The following is a 17,633-nucleotide window of genomic DNA, read 5'->3' as shown; positions in this document are numbered from 1 at the left end:
AATGGGAGGAACTGATGACATGATGGAATACTGTCCTTTCAGCAGTTATTCCAAGTAAAATAGGTCTACATAAATCAGCTGAAAATAGCTGTGATGCTCAGAGCAAGCTAGTATGGTTTTCATTTCCCCTCTAACAGCAAGAGAGGAAACTGGAGAAGGGTTTCTTGTCTGAAGATTCGGCACAGACAGTGGAATCAAATGTTTTAAGCTCAGTATGTCAGGAAATCATTTCAAGCCATCAGCAGACTAATTAAATATATGAAAAACAGAAAGAACAATTATGAATAACATGAAGTAGGGAAAAATGCTGAAAATAAAAATAATGAATACCAATGATATATAAAGGTTGATTACAAAGAATAAATAACAACGCATCACCATACCTCTAGACTGCTACAGAGAAAATAAGGAAATGCCCACAGAAAGGTGTACTTCCATTCTACCACTTTAGCTTCATCTTGATCAATCTTTATTCAAAGAAGTTAACAACCTCATCATATATATATGTATAAATATAAAGCATGTAACAAAAAAGCAAGTCTATCTGCCCCCACTTGCATCTTGTATGTCTGAATATTGTGCCACCCACTGGATGTAAGAAAGAATGAAACATCCATGCATCATCAAATTTTGTAATTTCTCATTTTGCATACAAACCCTAGTGGTCAAGCTGAGAACTGCCAAACACATTCACCATATAAAAGCCACTTCAAAGAACCACTCTCGGAAATAGATGCTAATACAGTGGTCCTTCCACATAGGCTGGGGTTAGGGGTGAAGGACCTCCGTGAATGTGGAAAACCCGGAATTTTTTTAAAACTGCCATTCTTTTTATTTAAGAGAAGACCTCTCTAGGAATCTCCAGGCCCTCCAGTGCAATTCCATAGTCAATATCTACCAGAAGTTGATCACAGAATCATGCTGGAAAACCTGCCACAATGCCTAGAGAAGTGTTTTCTCTGGGAATTGCTAGGTCCTCCAGCACAACCCTATGGTCAACCTCTGGCAGAATTATGATGGAGGACCTATAGATTCCTAGAGAGAACATATTAATCAAAACTGCAAATAATCAAATCCGCAAAAGTCAAAGCCACAAATGTGGAGGGCCAAATATATGTACAAAATAAGCACCTACATTCAAGCAAAAATATAAATACTGCCAAGCAATGGTCAGATCCAATTCATGTATCATAACCATCTAAAATCAGGTCCTACTGGTAAAAGTTTTAGGTTTGAAAGTGATATTTTTGAAGACTGCTAGCATTTAAAAATTTTCAGACATTTGCTTGTTCCAAATAGGTGAGTTTTCCTTATGATGAAATAGTAAAGAGACGAGCTTTTCTAAGGCTGCATCTGCACTGCAGAAATAATCCAGTTTGATACCCCGTTAACGGCCATGGCTCAATGCTATAGAATTTGTGGCTTTGTAGTTTGTTGTGGCACCAGAGCTCTCTGACAGAGATGACTAAATATCTCACAAAACTACAAATCCAAGAATTCCATAGTACTGAGCCACGTCAGTTAAAGCAGTGTCAAACTGTATTATTTCTGCAATGCAGATGCCGTCTCACTGACCTCTTCAAAATATTCATCTTGGAATTTCCATTTCATTAGAGAAGAATGTCTCCACTGACCATCTGCTTCAGTTCTACAGAAATACTAGCTAAGTTGTTCATATCATGGAAACGACATACGCTATATTGACTGACAGCAAAACTAGAAACCCTTTATGGCAATAGATGTATTGTAGAACACTGCAATATTCTCTGTTCACATAGTCCATGTTAACTATGGGCTGGAACAGACCGGCATAAAAAGCCAGCTTCCAGACGGCTTGAGGACGTGGTATGCCCCCAAGATGCCCAAAGCCTACTTCAAGTCATCTAGCCATTTACATGGGGACCAGCTTCCAGGCACTCCAGTGGCATGGGGTTTATAAGCCACATGCCGCCAGAGTACCTTAAAGCCGGCTTCCCACCATGGTGTGGTGGAAAAACCCGCTTTTTGCCAGTGCAAAAAAGAGCAGCTATTTGCCACTCCTTTTTCAGCTGGCAAAAAGGCAGACTGGGGCCCCGGCGTGCGGTTCCCACTGCCCCAATCCGCCTTTGTCAGGGACGGTCTGTTTCACCCCTATATCTCAGCCAAAATATCACTGGAACAAAGCAACAACATTCTCGATAAGAGTTTAATGAAAAGGTTATAAGATGCATTCAGTACATAACGTATTGGGTACTGGAGAGTAGTAAGCAGAAGGGTTGTGTATAGGCACAGCCATATTCAACAGAGAGGATTTAACACCTTAGGTCTACAACACCATCTGTTCTGATGTACAGGCAGCTCTTTATTTTTCCTACAATGAGGCTGACTATAATCAAGATCCATTCTCTACATCATTACTACTATGGAAATATTTAGCTTTAGCATTCTCTTTCTACTGACTTGTATGGCACAGACTGTCCACAGCACTTTGCAGACAGTATTAGCGAATTATACTGCAAACAAGCTGAAACATATTTCACCTTGCCATCTGTTACAAAAACTCTTTAACCAAAGATTTAAAGTCAAGCAAGATATGTTGCCAGATAACATTTAAATTCTTTAAAATAAGAATGTCCCAAATTCACAGGTTTCATAATGCAAAATAAAAAGCCTGGAAATGTACCACAGTAATAATAGGAAAATGTCTTAAAATATGCATTTTATCCTTTAGAAATTAAAGAATATTAACAAATATCCCAAATATCCTTTTTATCATCTTATTTAGCAGCACCTGTTTTCCAAATTTTTAACCACTTTTGAAACATTTGAAATAAATATCCATTTTCAGCTATCAATATGGGTACCATATTTCGTTTTGAAGTTAATATAATACTGTGCAAAACAGGATCAAGTACAGATCAGGAGAACAACATGCACTTCAAAGTCTTTAAAATCCCTTACCATAATATTTATGGAAACCAAAAGTATAATTATTGCATGTGTTTTCTTTTAGGCCATTCTACATATTGCCATTTTTCACATCCTAAACACAAGAGCTTACAATTTGACTTGGTATTTTTTGATGACTATGTGCTGAACCTGTCAGGGTATACTTAAAACATAAAGACAACACTAATTTAATTTGTGATGTGCTTATTAGGATCACACGGCACTACTGTCTCTTACAAAACATGCTTATAAATGCAGGAAGGCAACTACTTAATTGCGCTTGCTCTTAATATGTGCTGAGAAGAGAAACTATACTACCCTCCACACCTTCCTACATAGAATCATAGAGTTGGAAAAGACCACTAGGGCCATCCAGTCCAACCCCCTGCCATGCAGGAAATCTCAATCAAAGCATCCCTGACAGATGGCCATCCAGCCTCTGCTTAAAGACCTCCAAGGAAGGAGACTCCACTACACTCCGAGGGAGTTTGTTCCACTGTCAAACAGCCCTTACTGTCAGGAAGTTCCTCCTAATGTTCAGGTGGAATCTCGTTTCCTGGAGCTTACATCCCTTGCTCTAGGCCCTGTTCTCTGGAGCAGCAGAAAACAAGCTTACTCCCTCCTCGATGTGACACCCCTTCAAATATTTAAACAGGGCTATCATATCACCTTTTAACCTTCTCTTCTCCAGTCTAAACAACCCCAGCTCCCCAAGTCTCTCCTCATTGGGCTTCATGGTTTCCAGACCCTTCACCATTTTAGTTGCCCTCCTCTGGACATGCTCCAGTTTCTCCACATCCTTTCTAAATTGTGGTGCCCAGAACTTGACACAATATTCCAGGTGGGGCCTGACCAAAGCAGAATACAGTGGCACTATTACTTCCCTTGATCGAGATACTATTCTTCCATTGATGCAGCCTAAGATTGCATTGGCCTTTTTAGCTGCCGCGTTGCGCCGCTGGCTCATGTTCAACTTGTGGTCTACTTGGACTCCCAGATCCCTTGTTTCGCACGTAGTCTCACAAAAACTACAGTTCCCAGGATTCCCTAGCATTGAGCTGGGACAGTAAAAGAGCTCATTCCAGATTCTGGCTGCATCCATACAGGGAAGACAACGCAGCTTGACACCGCTTTAACTTGTCTTGGCTGAAGGCTAGGGAATTCTGGGAGTCGGGAGTTTGTGGTGAGGCCCACAACAAACTCCAATTCCCAGAATTCCATAGCCTTGAGCCAAGACACATTTAATCCGGTACCAAATCGGGTTCTCTCTCCATTGTGGATGCAGCCTTTGAGAAGCCATGGATAGGGCAGAGCTGTCTGAGGGATAGGAGGGGGCTTGGGGGTCTGTCCTTGGGGGATGTATCCCTGCAGTGCGGATGGATGCAGCCTAAACGGCTGGTTCTTCCTTCCTTTTTTCGTCGCCTCCCTTCGAGGAAGGGAAGATGGTGGAGGCAGGCGCTGCGGTGCATAGGAAGTTATCAGGGGCCAACTCACCGTCTGCCTGTTATCCGGCGCCTTCCCTGCTCCTCTCCCGGCTCCTTCCTTTCTCACATCTTTTCACCACGACGACGACGACGACGCCGAGGCCCCTCCCCCTTCTATGCGCCTGAAGTTCGAGCGCTGCACGCGGAGACTGGCGATGGAGGGGGCGGGGGGGAGAGAGAGAGGGGGGGGAACGGGGGCGCGCTCCCTCCCTCGCTCGAGGGATGGAGATGGAAAGGAGAATGGAGAGAATGGAAGGGGAAGGGGCGGGGCTAGGAAGCGCGCGGACCTTCCCCCCTCCCACCCGCCCCCCTCATCCTCCTCCTCCTCCTCCTCTCACAACAGCCTAGTACTCACAATAGAGACAAGCGCCGCGCGCGCCCCCGAGCTGCTCTGTGCGCGTGGAGGAGGAGGAGGAGGGGGGGCTACGAAGGCGTGGCCTCGCGACCACCACCGCCTCAGCCTAGTCTTATTAGAATTATAGAATGACTAGAGATGAAAGAGACCACACACACACGGATGACGTCGGGTGGTTCAGGCTGCTCTTCTCCTCCTCTCTCTCGCTGGCGGCGGCGGCGGCGAGGGATGGATGGATGGATGGATGGATGGAAGGGGGCATGCGGGTTATTGCGGCGTTCTCTCGTCGTCTCGAAGCCGGCTTCCCCTCTCAGCCAATGGGAAGGCGAGGGGGCGGGGCTTAGGAGATGACTGACAGGCAGAGCGCGAGGAGGAGGAGGAGGAGGAGGGACGGTTGGTGGAGCTGGGTGCCGCCCACCCCCAGTCATCCTAAGAGCTATAACCTCCACAATACGCACACACATATGTGTATGTATACACATACACACACACACATATGCAGTTGGTGTTGGGTGCTCATCAATAATAATGATCACAGTAATTATTTATATATATATAATATGTATCAGGTATACACACGCATACACACATATATCTATCTATAAAAGAACTATATATGTGTGTGTATGCAGTTAGTGTTGGGTGACCACCAATAATAATAATAATAATAATAATAGCAATTATATACACATACACACATATTTATATATAAAAGAAATATATATATAACACACACACACACAGGTATATGCAGTTGGTGTTGAGTGCCCACTAATAATAATAATAGTAATTACAGTATATATATATAGACACACATACACACACATATATACCTGTATATCTATATATAAACGATGTATACATATACTGTATATATATATATATATACACACACACACACACATATAGGTATATGCAGCTGGTATTGAGTGCCCACTAATAATAGTAATAGTAAAATACACACACACACTTCAGAGAAATACTATATGCAGTTAGTGTTGGGTGCCCACCAATAATTATAATAATAATAGTAATCATATATATATATATATATATATATATATATATATATATATATACACACACACACACACACACATAGTGCCCACCAGTAATGATAATAGTAATTATAGGTACATACATGCAGACATACACATATATAAAAGAAATATATATGCAGTTGGTACAGTATTAGGTGCCCTCCAGTAATAATAGTTATATATTTATATATTTGTGTGTATGTATGTGTATTTATATGGGCACCCAACATCACCAACTACATATGTGTATTTCTTACCCAACTCTCCCCAAGGCTTGTGGGGGGTACATTATTGAAACATACAAAATAATTTAAATACACATAAAAAAATCTATTAACATACACAAATATAGGATACATTTTATAAATATATACACATAGCCAAGGTGGTGCAGTGGTTGAGTGTTGGGTTATGGCTCTGGGGAGCAGGGTTTAGATCTCAGCTCAGCCATGGAAACCCACTGGGTGACCCTGGGCAAGGCACATGCTCTCAGCCTCATAAGAGAGCAATGGCAAAGGCAAACGTCCTCTGAAGAAACTTGCCCAGAAAACCCTACATGCACATGCAGGCGTTCTGCTGGATGCCATGCTTTATGTGTGTGTGTCTTGTTTGCCTTCATGTCATTTCCATATGGTGATCCTATGGCAACCCTATCACGGGGGGTTTCTTGGCAAGTTTCTTCAGTGGGCTTTTGCCATTGCCTGTACATAAGCTGTTAGTAAGTCCCACTGAATTCAATGAGACTTACTGCCAGGTGACTATAGGGATTTTGACAGATTCTTGACAGTGCAATCTGGACATTTTTACTCAGAAGTAAATCCCACTGATCTCAATAGAAGGTACTCCCAACTCAGAAGTGCTTACGATTGCAGCATAAGGCTACTGGAAACTACATCATTTTATTTATCGTTTATCATATTAACATTAAGCACATAATAATTTGGGTTCCCACCTTCCAGCAGCTACAAAGCCTAAATACTCTAAAGTCACCGCAATGCATCTGATCCTGGCTGCTAAGTAGGGTCAAACCTGGTTAGTACTTGAATGGGAGACCACCAACCAATACCAGGTGCTGTAGGCTATGTTTTGGAGGAAGGAACTGCAAAAACCATCTTTTCAGTATTTGCAGCTTAAGAAAACCCTATGAAATTTATGGGGTCCCCATATGTCGACAGATGGCAGTGAGACTAGTGTATGGCCAGATGTGGAAGAATAAAGAGATGCCAATGGTGGAGGATTGGATAAGAAAACTACTAGATTTACAGGGTATGGACAGACTCTCAAGAAGACTGAAAGCGGGAAAAGACACGATGATAGAAGGAGATTGGGATTTAATTGGAACATTTTTTGGGGGGGGAAAACTGAATTGTATTATTATTATTATTATTATTATTATGTAGAACATTAAATGCTATTAGTACAGGATACTAAAAAATAATAAAGTAGTAAAAGATGAAAAATGGGAAAATTTGAAATAAATGAAAAAGAAAAAGGGGGGAAATAAATAAAATTGAAATAAGGATATAGTAGGCGGCTATAGAAAGTTAGCTCACTAAAAGGAAAGTGAAGACTAGGAAGAAGAAGGAGGTGTAGAGAGCAGTTAAGGATGTGGGTATGTATTGGGGTTATGAGGTTTGTATACTATGGGAGGTTGGGTGTGGGGGTATGCAGGGTATAGGTATAGATAGGTTCATGTATGTACTGTATGTATGTAGTTAAGTAGCATACACTCATCCCTCCATATTTGTGGATTTGATTATTCACAGATTTTATTAACATGTCCTCTCTAGGAATATCTAGGTCCTCCAGTGCAACTCTATGGTCAACTTTAACCAACCATCACACTGAAGGACCTAGACATTCCTAGAGAGGACACTCCACTGGGCATCTGTAGCTCCTCCAGCGTAATTCTGTGGTCAGTGTCTGGCAGATGTTGGCTACAGAGTTGCACTGGAGGACCTAGAGATTCCTAGAGAGGCGTCCTCTCAGGCAAAAGCATGGTGTTTTTGTTATTTGCGGCTGTTCCATATTCTCGGGGGTCCTGTGCCCCTGACCCTGGAGGATATGGAGGGACGAGTGTGATAGAGTTTCACCTCTGGGTCGCTATAAATCGGCGACACACAGTTGAAAGCATACAACGACAGACAGACAGACAGGCAGCAGCAGCTTGGCCAAGTGCATGCTGGGAGTTGTCTGTGGCAAGGCCTCGACAACGTCGCTTCTGAAGGGAGAAGGGAATGGGAGTTTATGGAGCTGCCAGGACCTGCTTTCCGGCCCTCCTGGCCACGCCCACTGCGTACCGCCGCTGGCAAGGGGGGGGGCCAGGAGGCCGGAAGCAGGTCCTGGCAGTCTCCATAAACTCCCCTTCCCTTCTCCCTTCAGAATCGTTCGCCGGAAGTGGCCGCCCGCTCCGGTCCCGACAAGATGTCGCAGCCATCGCTGCGCTGGCCTCCTACGGCGGCTCCGACTGGACTCGGGCTCCGAGGCGAAGGAGGAGGGCCCAGCCGCCCCGTGAGGGACCGTGGCGGCGGCGGCGGCGGCGACGATGCCGAGCTCCACCCGGCCTCTCCGCCCTCCCAGGCGCTGCTGCTGCTGCCCCTCGTGGACTCAGCCCCGCCGTGGCTGTGAAGGTAGGCAGCGGGCATGAGATTGGGGACCTGGCCAAGTGGGGGGGAGGGAGGGAGGGGAGTGGCGCCCAAAACGTCGCTCCTCACACAGGTTCGGGGCTTCAGTTCCCACAAGCCCCCGCCAGTTTGGTCCACAGGCGGGGATTCTGGGAGCCCGATTCCCTATAAACGGTTGCAGCCCAGGGCGACCAGAGCCCTCGTAAGCCTTAAAGAGGGAGGAGGAGGCTCCTCGATGGAGGGCGTTCAAGACAGTAACAGCTAACAACACCTCGAAATGTCACTTCAAGGCTCCTGGATCTGCTCCAAAGGGAGGGTCGTTCGAGAGAATGGAGGCATGAGCAAATACAAGCTAAAAACACTCCTAGAAGCATGAATTTGTGTTCCTTAGTCATGCTCCAAATGAGGTGTATTGTCCAATTCCTCCTGAGAGATAGGTTAAATGGAGGACATGCCTCGAAAAGGAGCATAGCTGCTCATCCTGCGCCAGGACAAAGTTTGGGAGCCATTGATGCAGAGCGTTTAAAGGGAAAGAGGCTGCTTACCAACATAAAAGCTAAAAACACTGTTATAGTTCGCTCAATATAGAGGACCTTTTGGTGATTCTCCCAGAAAGAGGTGAAAGGTGACCATGTCCTGAAAAAGGAGTGCTTGCGTCACCCTGCATACGCATACGGCCTAGTCCTGGTCCTGGTGTCGTGTGATCACGAGCCTGTATATAATGCTTGCACGCATTTGTGGGATATCACCCATGCCAACACTGTACACATTAATGCAATTGAACTCTTACTAGCTGTCCATGGGCCCCCACGCAATGCAGTTCGCAATTTGTAGCTTTATGGCTTATTAGACCTGTCTCTCCACTGTGGCCAAGTAGTTTGATTCTCGGACTTTGACTCTATAGATCAGGTCATCCTCCATCTCTGCGCCCTCGTTGAAACCACGGAATGAACCTTGGGCCAACCCACACTCTCTCCAGCCTCCTCAAGGAAGGCCATGGACAAACCCCCTCGAAAAATATCTTTCTAAGAAAACCTAAGTCAAATCACATTTGGAAACAGTATAATTAGCTACATTTGGAAATGATATATTATTTTATTAACCACCTTAGTTGATCTCGTGATCTTGGCGATCCTCTGGATGAGACATCTCCAAGACTCCCTAAGATATAACTACAGTCCTCTCTTGCAGAGGATCCGTTCAGACCACCACCGCCACCCCCCACTGGACAGAGAAAAAATGTAGATGATAAAGTCCCATTCAAATGAATGGGCTCGTGCTGCAGAGTGCACAGGCACGGCCACATCCACGGAAGCACGCCCCATTCATGCAAATGGAAATTGTACCCGTCTGCCAATTTTGAGTTATGCTCATCAACGCACCGCTATCATGTAGCTATGACTCATAATGATCGGCTGGATATCCACAGCCACTTCACTTCATCTACCAAGTGGTAATTTTATCAAGAAAGATCAGATTTTCGTCTTTCTGGCATGACTTGTTTCCGAAACCCATGTTGACTTTTTTGATGTATGGCATTGCACTTTTGACCTGTCACACGATCTCTGTTTAATGATCTGCTCCAGAAATCTTTCCTAGTACTGATGTCAGACGAACTGACGATCAATGTTGGGCTTTTTCCTTTTTGAAGATGGGACAATGTTTGCCCTCATCCAGTCTGTGGGACTTCTCCTGTTCTCCAGACTTCTCAAAGATTATTGCCAATGGCTCCAATATTACATTAGCCAGTTTTTTAATAATCTTGGATGTATTCATTTCTTTCCGGGAGACTATATTCGTTAGAGATACAGATATCCTGTACTCTCTTCGTGTTAGGAAATGGCATTTTTTGTATGTCACAAGATAGAGACTGGTAGCAGAACCTATTAGGTCCAATTGACACGTTATACACTTGTATTATGTTTAATTCTGATGCGTCAGTCCTTCTGAGAGAGGAGATGTGTGTGTGTCAGTTATGACAGCTGGTGTTAGAGAACTGCCCACTGTTTTGTTGTATGGTTGTTTGGTTGGCAAAGTCATTTTTTATCACAGGCCCGTCGCTACTGGCAGAAAGTACGTGCCGCATGTACTAGGCTTAGAAAGGGGTGTCCTTTCCGGATGTCCCAACTTACGTACGCGCTCCAGCGCTTAGAAAATGCAGCACCCCATTCTACACGGGTGCCGCCATATTGACGTCCCGGTGCCTAGCACGCCATGTCAGTGTTGCAGAAATGTACGCCACGAGTGCACCATTGGCGCCTTTGCTGCGTCACTTCCGTGGGCACAAAAGAAGATGCTTTCAGCAGCTTTTTTTGCTCACGAGGGAGCCCTCGTATGAAGCTGCGGTTCCCTCGCGGCAACGGGCCAAAGAATTATTTATAAAGCCTCGTGTAAAGTGAAGGTTGAAGTGCTCTTGCTTTGTTTTTTTCTTTCCAGCCGGAGCTTAAGGCCATTTGCAGTGGTGAAGGAATGTTTTCCTTCTCTTTGCCTGAATACCTTTACAGCATCTCTTCAATTCCTTCCTCCGGTGTCCTGTCGACGTGGTTCACACTCTGTAGTTGGTCGTGGTGACACAGCACATACTTTTTCTTTAACCCACACTACTATTCTGACTTATTTCTGGCTGTCTTGCGAAATTCCCCCTTATTTCTCCTAATTGCCCTTATGCTTCCAATACTGACGAAGTCGTTGAGACCCTTTTCGAGAATCGACTGAGCATCCCTGTGAGTTACTCTCCCTTTCTCGTCCTCTGTTAGCATTTATAGCCACTCTTGTCTGCACCCGCATGTGCGACCTTCATCATGTTCCTTTTCTTTTTTGCGCCTCGATGGACCATATCCAAAGCCTTTTTTGTTGTCTTTATCCTCTTAGTAGCCCGATGTTCATTCTGGCTGTTGCTGTTTGTTGTCCTTACCCCTGTAGTGCTTTTGCTATTAGTTTCGAATCCTTTTTGTGATTTGCTTTCCTATGGCCTTTTTCCCTTGAGTTATGCTATAGTACCACCTAATTTTATCCCATTAGCCTCTGAACATCGCTTTCCTTTTTTTTATTATCCATCCTGTTTCTTGAGACACCTCCCATTTTCTTTCTCACTGGAATGTTTGAAATTGTGTCTTCAGTATCTCCCTTTTGAGAAACTCCCATCCCTCCTGAACTCCATTCTCTTGTAGATTTCTGACCATGGGATACAGTACCCCAGTATTTCTCTAAGTTTCACTAAAATCAGCTTCCTAAAGTCTAGAAATGCATGTCTGACTATGCCTGGTTTCCCTTTCCACTGATAACAAACCCAGGAGAACTGCTCATTTCCACCTAAGATCCCCACTGCACCCCATTAACCAAGTCATTCTTTGGTTAGGAGGGTGGTTAGGAGAATATCTTATTTAGGCCTTGGACAGTTCCCCATTGACATTCTGCAAACAAGCTTGTAAAATTGGGCTGACAGGCAGCTGTACAGGATTTGTATGGTTGACCGGCTGAACCCAAAGGGTGCTCCACAATGGCTCCTTTCATCCTGGAGGAAGTGACCAGTGGGGTCCCCCAGGGCTCTGTCCTGGCCAGTGCTATTCAACACTCTTTATCAATGACTTGGATGACAGAAACGGGGGCATACTCATCAGATTTGGAAGACACCAAATTGGAGGAAAGCTATACCCAGGGGACAGGATCAAAATCAAAAATGACCTGAATAGATAGAAAAGTGGGGCCACAGCTAACAAAATGAAATTCACACACAGAGAATGTGAAGATACTGCACTTAGGGCAGAAAAATGAAATGCATATATATAGGATGGGGGACACCTGGCGAACAAGACTACATGTGAAAGGGATCTGGAGTCCAAGTAGACCAACAGTTGACATGAGTCAAAAGTGTGATGCGGCAGCTAAAAAAGCCAATGCAATTTTAGGCTGCATCAATAAAAGTATGTGTCTAGATCCAGAGAATTACATAAGTGCCAATGTGTTCTGCTCTGCAGGTCCCACCTGGAATATTGTGTCTATTCTGGGCACCACAATTTAAAAGGAGATGTTGAGAAATTGGAGCATGTCCAAAGGGGGCGGACCAGAACGTTGAAGGGTCTGGAACCATGTCCTATGGGAAAGATTTAGGTAGCTGGGATATGTTTAGCCTAGCGAAGGAGGTTAGAGGTGATATGATAGCCCTGTTTATATTTGAAGGATGTCATATTGAGGAGGGAGCAAGCTTGTTTTTCTTGCTGCTCCAGAGACTAGGACCCAGAGCCATGGATGCACGCTACAAGAAGAGCTTCTACCTCAACATAGGATGAACCTTCTGCAGTAAGTGCTGTTTCAAACAGTGAACACACTCCCTCGTAGTGTGGTGGAGTCTCCCTCCTGGAGGCGATGGCCATCTGTTGGGGATGCTTTGATTAGATTTCCTGCATGGCAGGGGTTGGGACTGGATGGCCCTTGTGGTCTCTGCCAACTCTATGATTCTATTGTATTTTGGCCACATCATGATAAGAAATGACTCATTGGAAAAGACAATAATGCTAGGAAAGTGGAGGAAAGTAGAAAGAGAGGATGACCACAGACCAGATGGATAGACTCAATCAAGAGGTAAGGACACAACTTGCATGACCTGAGCAAAAGCAGTTGGGGGGGAGGGAGAGGGTTGGAGGTGTCTCCGGCAGTTGACTACAACAATAGATGGTACCTATAGTGTATAAGTACAGGGTCCTTCTCCAGTTTCACTCTGGCAGCCACAAACCAGTAGAATTCAGGCCTTTGTATTTGTGGGTAATTGCTCTGTTTTAGTAGTGTTTCTGTTGAGAACATGTAATTTTGTGTGAGTTTGGAAATGAGCCAGGCCTCAGTTTTTAAATTGGCCAGCCAGGAGCATTAGTCAGTGTAATAGAGATTGATTATGGGCAGTGACCCAGTTCGTAGGTTGCAAAGTGTAATAAGTGACACAAGTTGTCTTAACCTTTATTGTGTATTTCATCATAGTAATATAGAGGAGAAAAATCGTCTTATTTTAAGATTGATTACAGCCATGATATGGTTAATGAAAAGAGGTATAAAATAAATCAGTTCTAGCTTGCAAATTGCACTGAACTCTTATGAGATTAGCTCTGAGTAGAAGTGCATAAAATTATGTCTGTAGATGGTTAAGTGTTATATTTGCTGGCAACTCTGTGATCATTAGCCCAAATCAAAGTTTGCTATTTTGCTGCTAATTATAGTTTTCATTCTGTTAGCAAAATGTGCATGAAAACACAGAGATAAGCTCTACAGAAGAACATACAATACAGTATTACACTGTACCCCGTGGTTACGAAATTACATTCGTTCCGCTATTTCTTTCTAAAGCCGAAAAATTTCGAACCCGAAGCGCTTTTTCCCCAATTGAAAAATAAACTAATGCGTCTTCCAAGACCTCAGACTGAAACCTGCAAGTCAAAAACAAAAGGCACACACTAGAGGCCCTTTACAGCTAAGTACCCTACAATACAATGAATACAAACAGTTGCCTCAGGCACTAATTAGCTTAACAATGAATGGCAGGTCATTCTAAAGTTTCTAACAGGATACAGAAAAAAAAGTTTTTTTCTTACCTTTGCTGGTCTTGCATCTGTCCTGCATCCAGAGTCAGGCAGGAGGATGAGCTCTCAAATCATCACACCCATGACCAACCACACTCTATTGCCACAATCAAATCATCACTCCCACTCACCAACAGCACCCCCAAATTTAAAAAACCAACCCCATTGGACACCTATGGCCCACATCAACTCCACGGCCAGACTTGCAAAAGGCCAAAAACCCCACATTCCACACCATCCAAATCATCAACTCCCACCTCACCAAAGACCCCAAAATTAAAACAACCAAACCCCAGGCACAACTTATGCCCACATCACAATCCAGCAGATTGCAAACAGCAAACCCAATCCACAACCCTCTCAACATCATCACTCCCATCACCAAAGCACCCCAAATTAAAAAACCAACCCCACTGGCACCCCACTTCTATGGCCCACATCAAAATCACAGGCCAGACTTGCAAAAGGCAAACCCCACACCCACACTCTCACACTCATCACTCCCATCACCAACGCACCCCAAATTACAAAAAAACCAAACCCCATAGGGCAAAACTCTATTGCCCACATCACCAATCCAGGCCAGATTTTGCAAAAGGCAAACCCCACACTCCCACACTCTCAACCATCATCACTCCCCTCACAAACGCACCCCAAATTAAAACCCAACCAAACCCCATGGGCCACACTCTATGGCCCCACATCAAATCCAGGCCAGACTTGCACAAAAGGCAAACCCCACATCTCACACTCTTTCCCCAAATCATCCCTCCCATTCACCCAAGGAAACCCCAAAATTTAAAAAACCCAACCCATGGGCACACTCTAGCCCACATACAAATCCAGGCACCGACTTTGCAAAAGGCAAAAACCCCACATCCCACACTCTCAAATCATCCACTCCATCACCAAAATCCCCCCAAATTAATAAAAACCCAAAACCCCATGGGCACACTCTACTGGCCCACATACAATCCAGGCCAGACTTGCAAAAGGCAAACCCCACATCCACACTCTCAAAATCATCACTCCCATCACCAAAGCACCCCAACAATTTAACAAAAACAAAACCCCAGGGCACACCTCCTATGGCAACAACAAAACCTAGGCCCCGACGCAAAAAGGCAAACCCCACCATCCACACTCTAATCTATCACTCCATCACAAGGAACCCCAAATAAAAAAAACAACCCCAGGGCAAAACCAGGCCCAACATCACCAACCAGCCAGACGCAAAAGGCAAACACCCCACACACCACACCCCAAAACATCACACCCATCCAAAACAGCACCCCAAATAAAAACCAACCCCAGGGCACACCATGGCAAACCCACACAAATCAAGGCCACACGCAAAAGGCACAACCCCAAAACCACCACTCCAAACATCACCCCACACCAAAGACCCCAAATTAATAAAACCAAACCCCATGTGGCACACTCTATGGCCCACATTCAAACCAAGGCCCACACTTGACAAAAACCTCACAACCCACACACCACACTCTACAAATTCAAAAACCCACACTGACCATACAACCAGAACTCAAACCCCAAAGGCAGAAAACCCCAAATCTGAAAACATGCAAACCACTGGTACGGCCATTTCCATTTTAAAGGAGAAAGAAATAAAATCGTTGTTGGTCTTGGCATCAGAGTGAGGCAGGGAAAGAGAGGAGGAGCTGCTCTCAAATCATCACAGCCACTACCAAAGCAACAACACACATCTATAAAAAGAAAACCTACTGGTCACCACTCATCGGGTCCAACTTCAAACTCAAGGCCACACTTTGCAAAACTCACTAACCACACCCCACCACTCTCAATCCATCACAACAATGACCATACCACCACAAGAACTCAAATACCCACAAGGCCAACAAAGAAACCAAAATCTGAACATGCACAACACCCATTTGTTCAGGCGCATTCTAAAGATAAAAAAAAAAGTTTTTCTTACCTTTTGCTGGTCCTGGCATCTCGATTGAAAGGCCATGAGGAGGAGAGCAGGAGGAGGAGAGGGGCAGCCCAAAAAGCCCACATTTAAACCAATCAAGCAATTTAAACAACTTCAGCCAATTCAGCAATTTCCACTTCAGCCAATTTAACCAATTCAAAAAATTTAACCAATTCAGCCAATTAGCCAATGCCAACAATTTAAAAAAATTAACCAATTAAAAAAAATTTTGGTGTTTTTTAAGGGTCACCTTTTTTTTAAGGATCACCTTTGCCTTCTTGGATGACGGTTCTCCTCTCTAGTGAAAACTGGTCCAAAGGATTGTCTGCCTTTGCCGGCCCTTAAGCAGGGTTCTTAAAATGGATAGGCAGACCTATCAAAATGGGGGCAATGGCTGGCGTCAGCACCTGCTCAGGGTGTGGTGCTGCTCCACAAAGGAAGCCACATTGTGGAATTGCCTCAGAATGCTTTATGTCTGCCGTTGGCAAAGATGCCCCCGGCCGCTCCTCCTGCTGGCCCCTGTCGAAATGGAGCCGTCCTCGTCCACGGCCGGAGTGTGCATCGCGCCAAGGCCTTGAGGTCCTCTGTCGTCAGGTCCTCGTTGTGCTCCTCGATCAGTTCCTCCACCGTCCTCATTGTCCACTCGAGTCCCAGGGACCTTGCCGATGGATACGATTTCGTGCACCTCTCCTCTTCACCTGGTCTCACACCCTCCGTCTCTGTGACCTTCCAAGGAAGGAGCATCAGGCCACCAGCTTCCTCCATGCAGCAATCAGGTTTGCGCCTGGTGATCGCCTGCCAGCCAAGTCCACCATCTCAAGCACACCACGATGTCAAAATGCTGCTTCCAGAAACTCACGAAGGGTCAGCTGTGTGCTCTCTGGTCACGTCGAAGCAACGCTTGAACAGGTGCTTGGTGTTGTAGACCTTCTTGAAGTTGGCGATCACCTGCTGGGTCCATGGGTTGCAGGGGGGAGGTCGTGTTGGGCGGCAGAAGAAACTGGACCTTGACGAAGGAGAATCCGCGAGGACTGTCCTTCTCCAGGCCATTCGGGGTGAGCAGGAGGCATGTCCAAGAGGAGGAGGCACTTCAAGGGCAAATCCTCTTCCTCCAGTACCGCTTCACTGTCGGGCAAAGACGCTGTTTTCCACTCGACGAACAGGAGGCGTGTCACCCATGCGCGGCCGTTGGAGCGCCACATCACTGGTAACCTTCCTTCTGGATGTGCTGTGTGCCTTGAAGGCCCTGGATTCTCCGAGTGGTACACCAACAGGGGCTTGACCTACAGTCCCGCTGGCATTGGCACACAACGGCAAGTTGTGAAGCGGTCCTTCATTGGCTTGTGGCCTGGCCGTCTCCTCTCCTCCTGGCTGATGTAGGTTCGGCGAGGCATCTTCTTCCAGAAGAGGGCCCGTCTCGTCGCAGTTGCAGACTTGCTGCGGGACGTTCCCTAGCCTTCCTCCTCCACCATGGCCTTGAAAGCGACGACGACGAATGCTTGGCGGCCTGGTGGTCTGCGCTGGACGCCTCGCCGTGCGGACGACAGAGTGGGATTCCCGGTCCTCTTCTTGAACTGTCGAACCAGCCAGTGATGCCTTGAAGTCCAGGGTGGCTGGCTCCCTCCTGCGAAGAAGTTCCTTCGCTGCCTCTTGCTGGCCAGGTCTTAGTAGATGGCGG

General features: G+C 45.4%; 2 protein-coding genes across 5 annotated transcripts in view; one reads left to right on the top strand and one right to left on the bottom strand.

Moving 5' to 3' along the window:
• Positions 1-5,053, bottom strand: part of WASF1 (WASP family member 1) — a 72,136-nt gene extending 67,083 nt beyond the window's left edge. The window contains exon 1 of one of the 4 annotated variants that reach the window (XM_042445550.1): positions 4,926-5,053. The gene's annotated coding sequence lies outside the window, so the exon portion shown is untranslated. Of the gene's footprint in view, positions 1-4,422; positions 4,675-4,767; positions 4,787-4,925 lie in introns of those variants that run through there. The other 3 variants (XM_042445551.1, XM_042445552.1, XM_042445549.1) reach the window with 3 other exon arrangements.
• A 1,919-nt stretch (positions 5,054-6,972) lies between these two features.
• The window catches only part of CDC40 (cell division cycle 40), a 66,977-nt gene continuing 56,316 nt past the window's right edge, over positions 6,973-17,633 (top strand). The window contains exons 1-2 of the mRNA XM_042457120.1: positions 6,973-6,988; positions 8,190-8,437. Of these exons, the coding sequence (XP_042313054.1) occupies positions 6,973-6,988; positions 8,190-8,437 (264 nt within the window). The remainder of the gene's footprint in view (positions 6,989-8,189; positions 8,438-17,633) is intronic.

This window comes from Sceloporus undulatus, chromosome 1, assembly GCF_019175285.1.
Source record: "Sceloporus undulatus isolate JIND9_A2432 ecotype Alabama chromosome 1, SceUnd_v1.1, whole genome shotgun sequence".
In the NCBI taxonomy this organism is placed as follows: domain Eukaryota; kingdom Metazoa; phylum Chordata; class Lepidosauria; order Squamata; family Phrynosomatidae; genus Sceloporus; species Sceloporus undulatus.
This window is presented reverse-complemented; position numbering and strand designations above follow the sequence as displayed.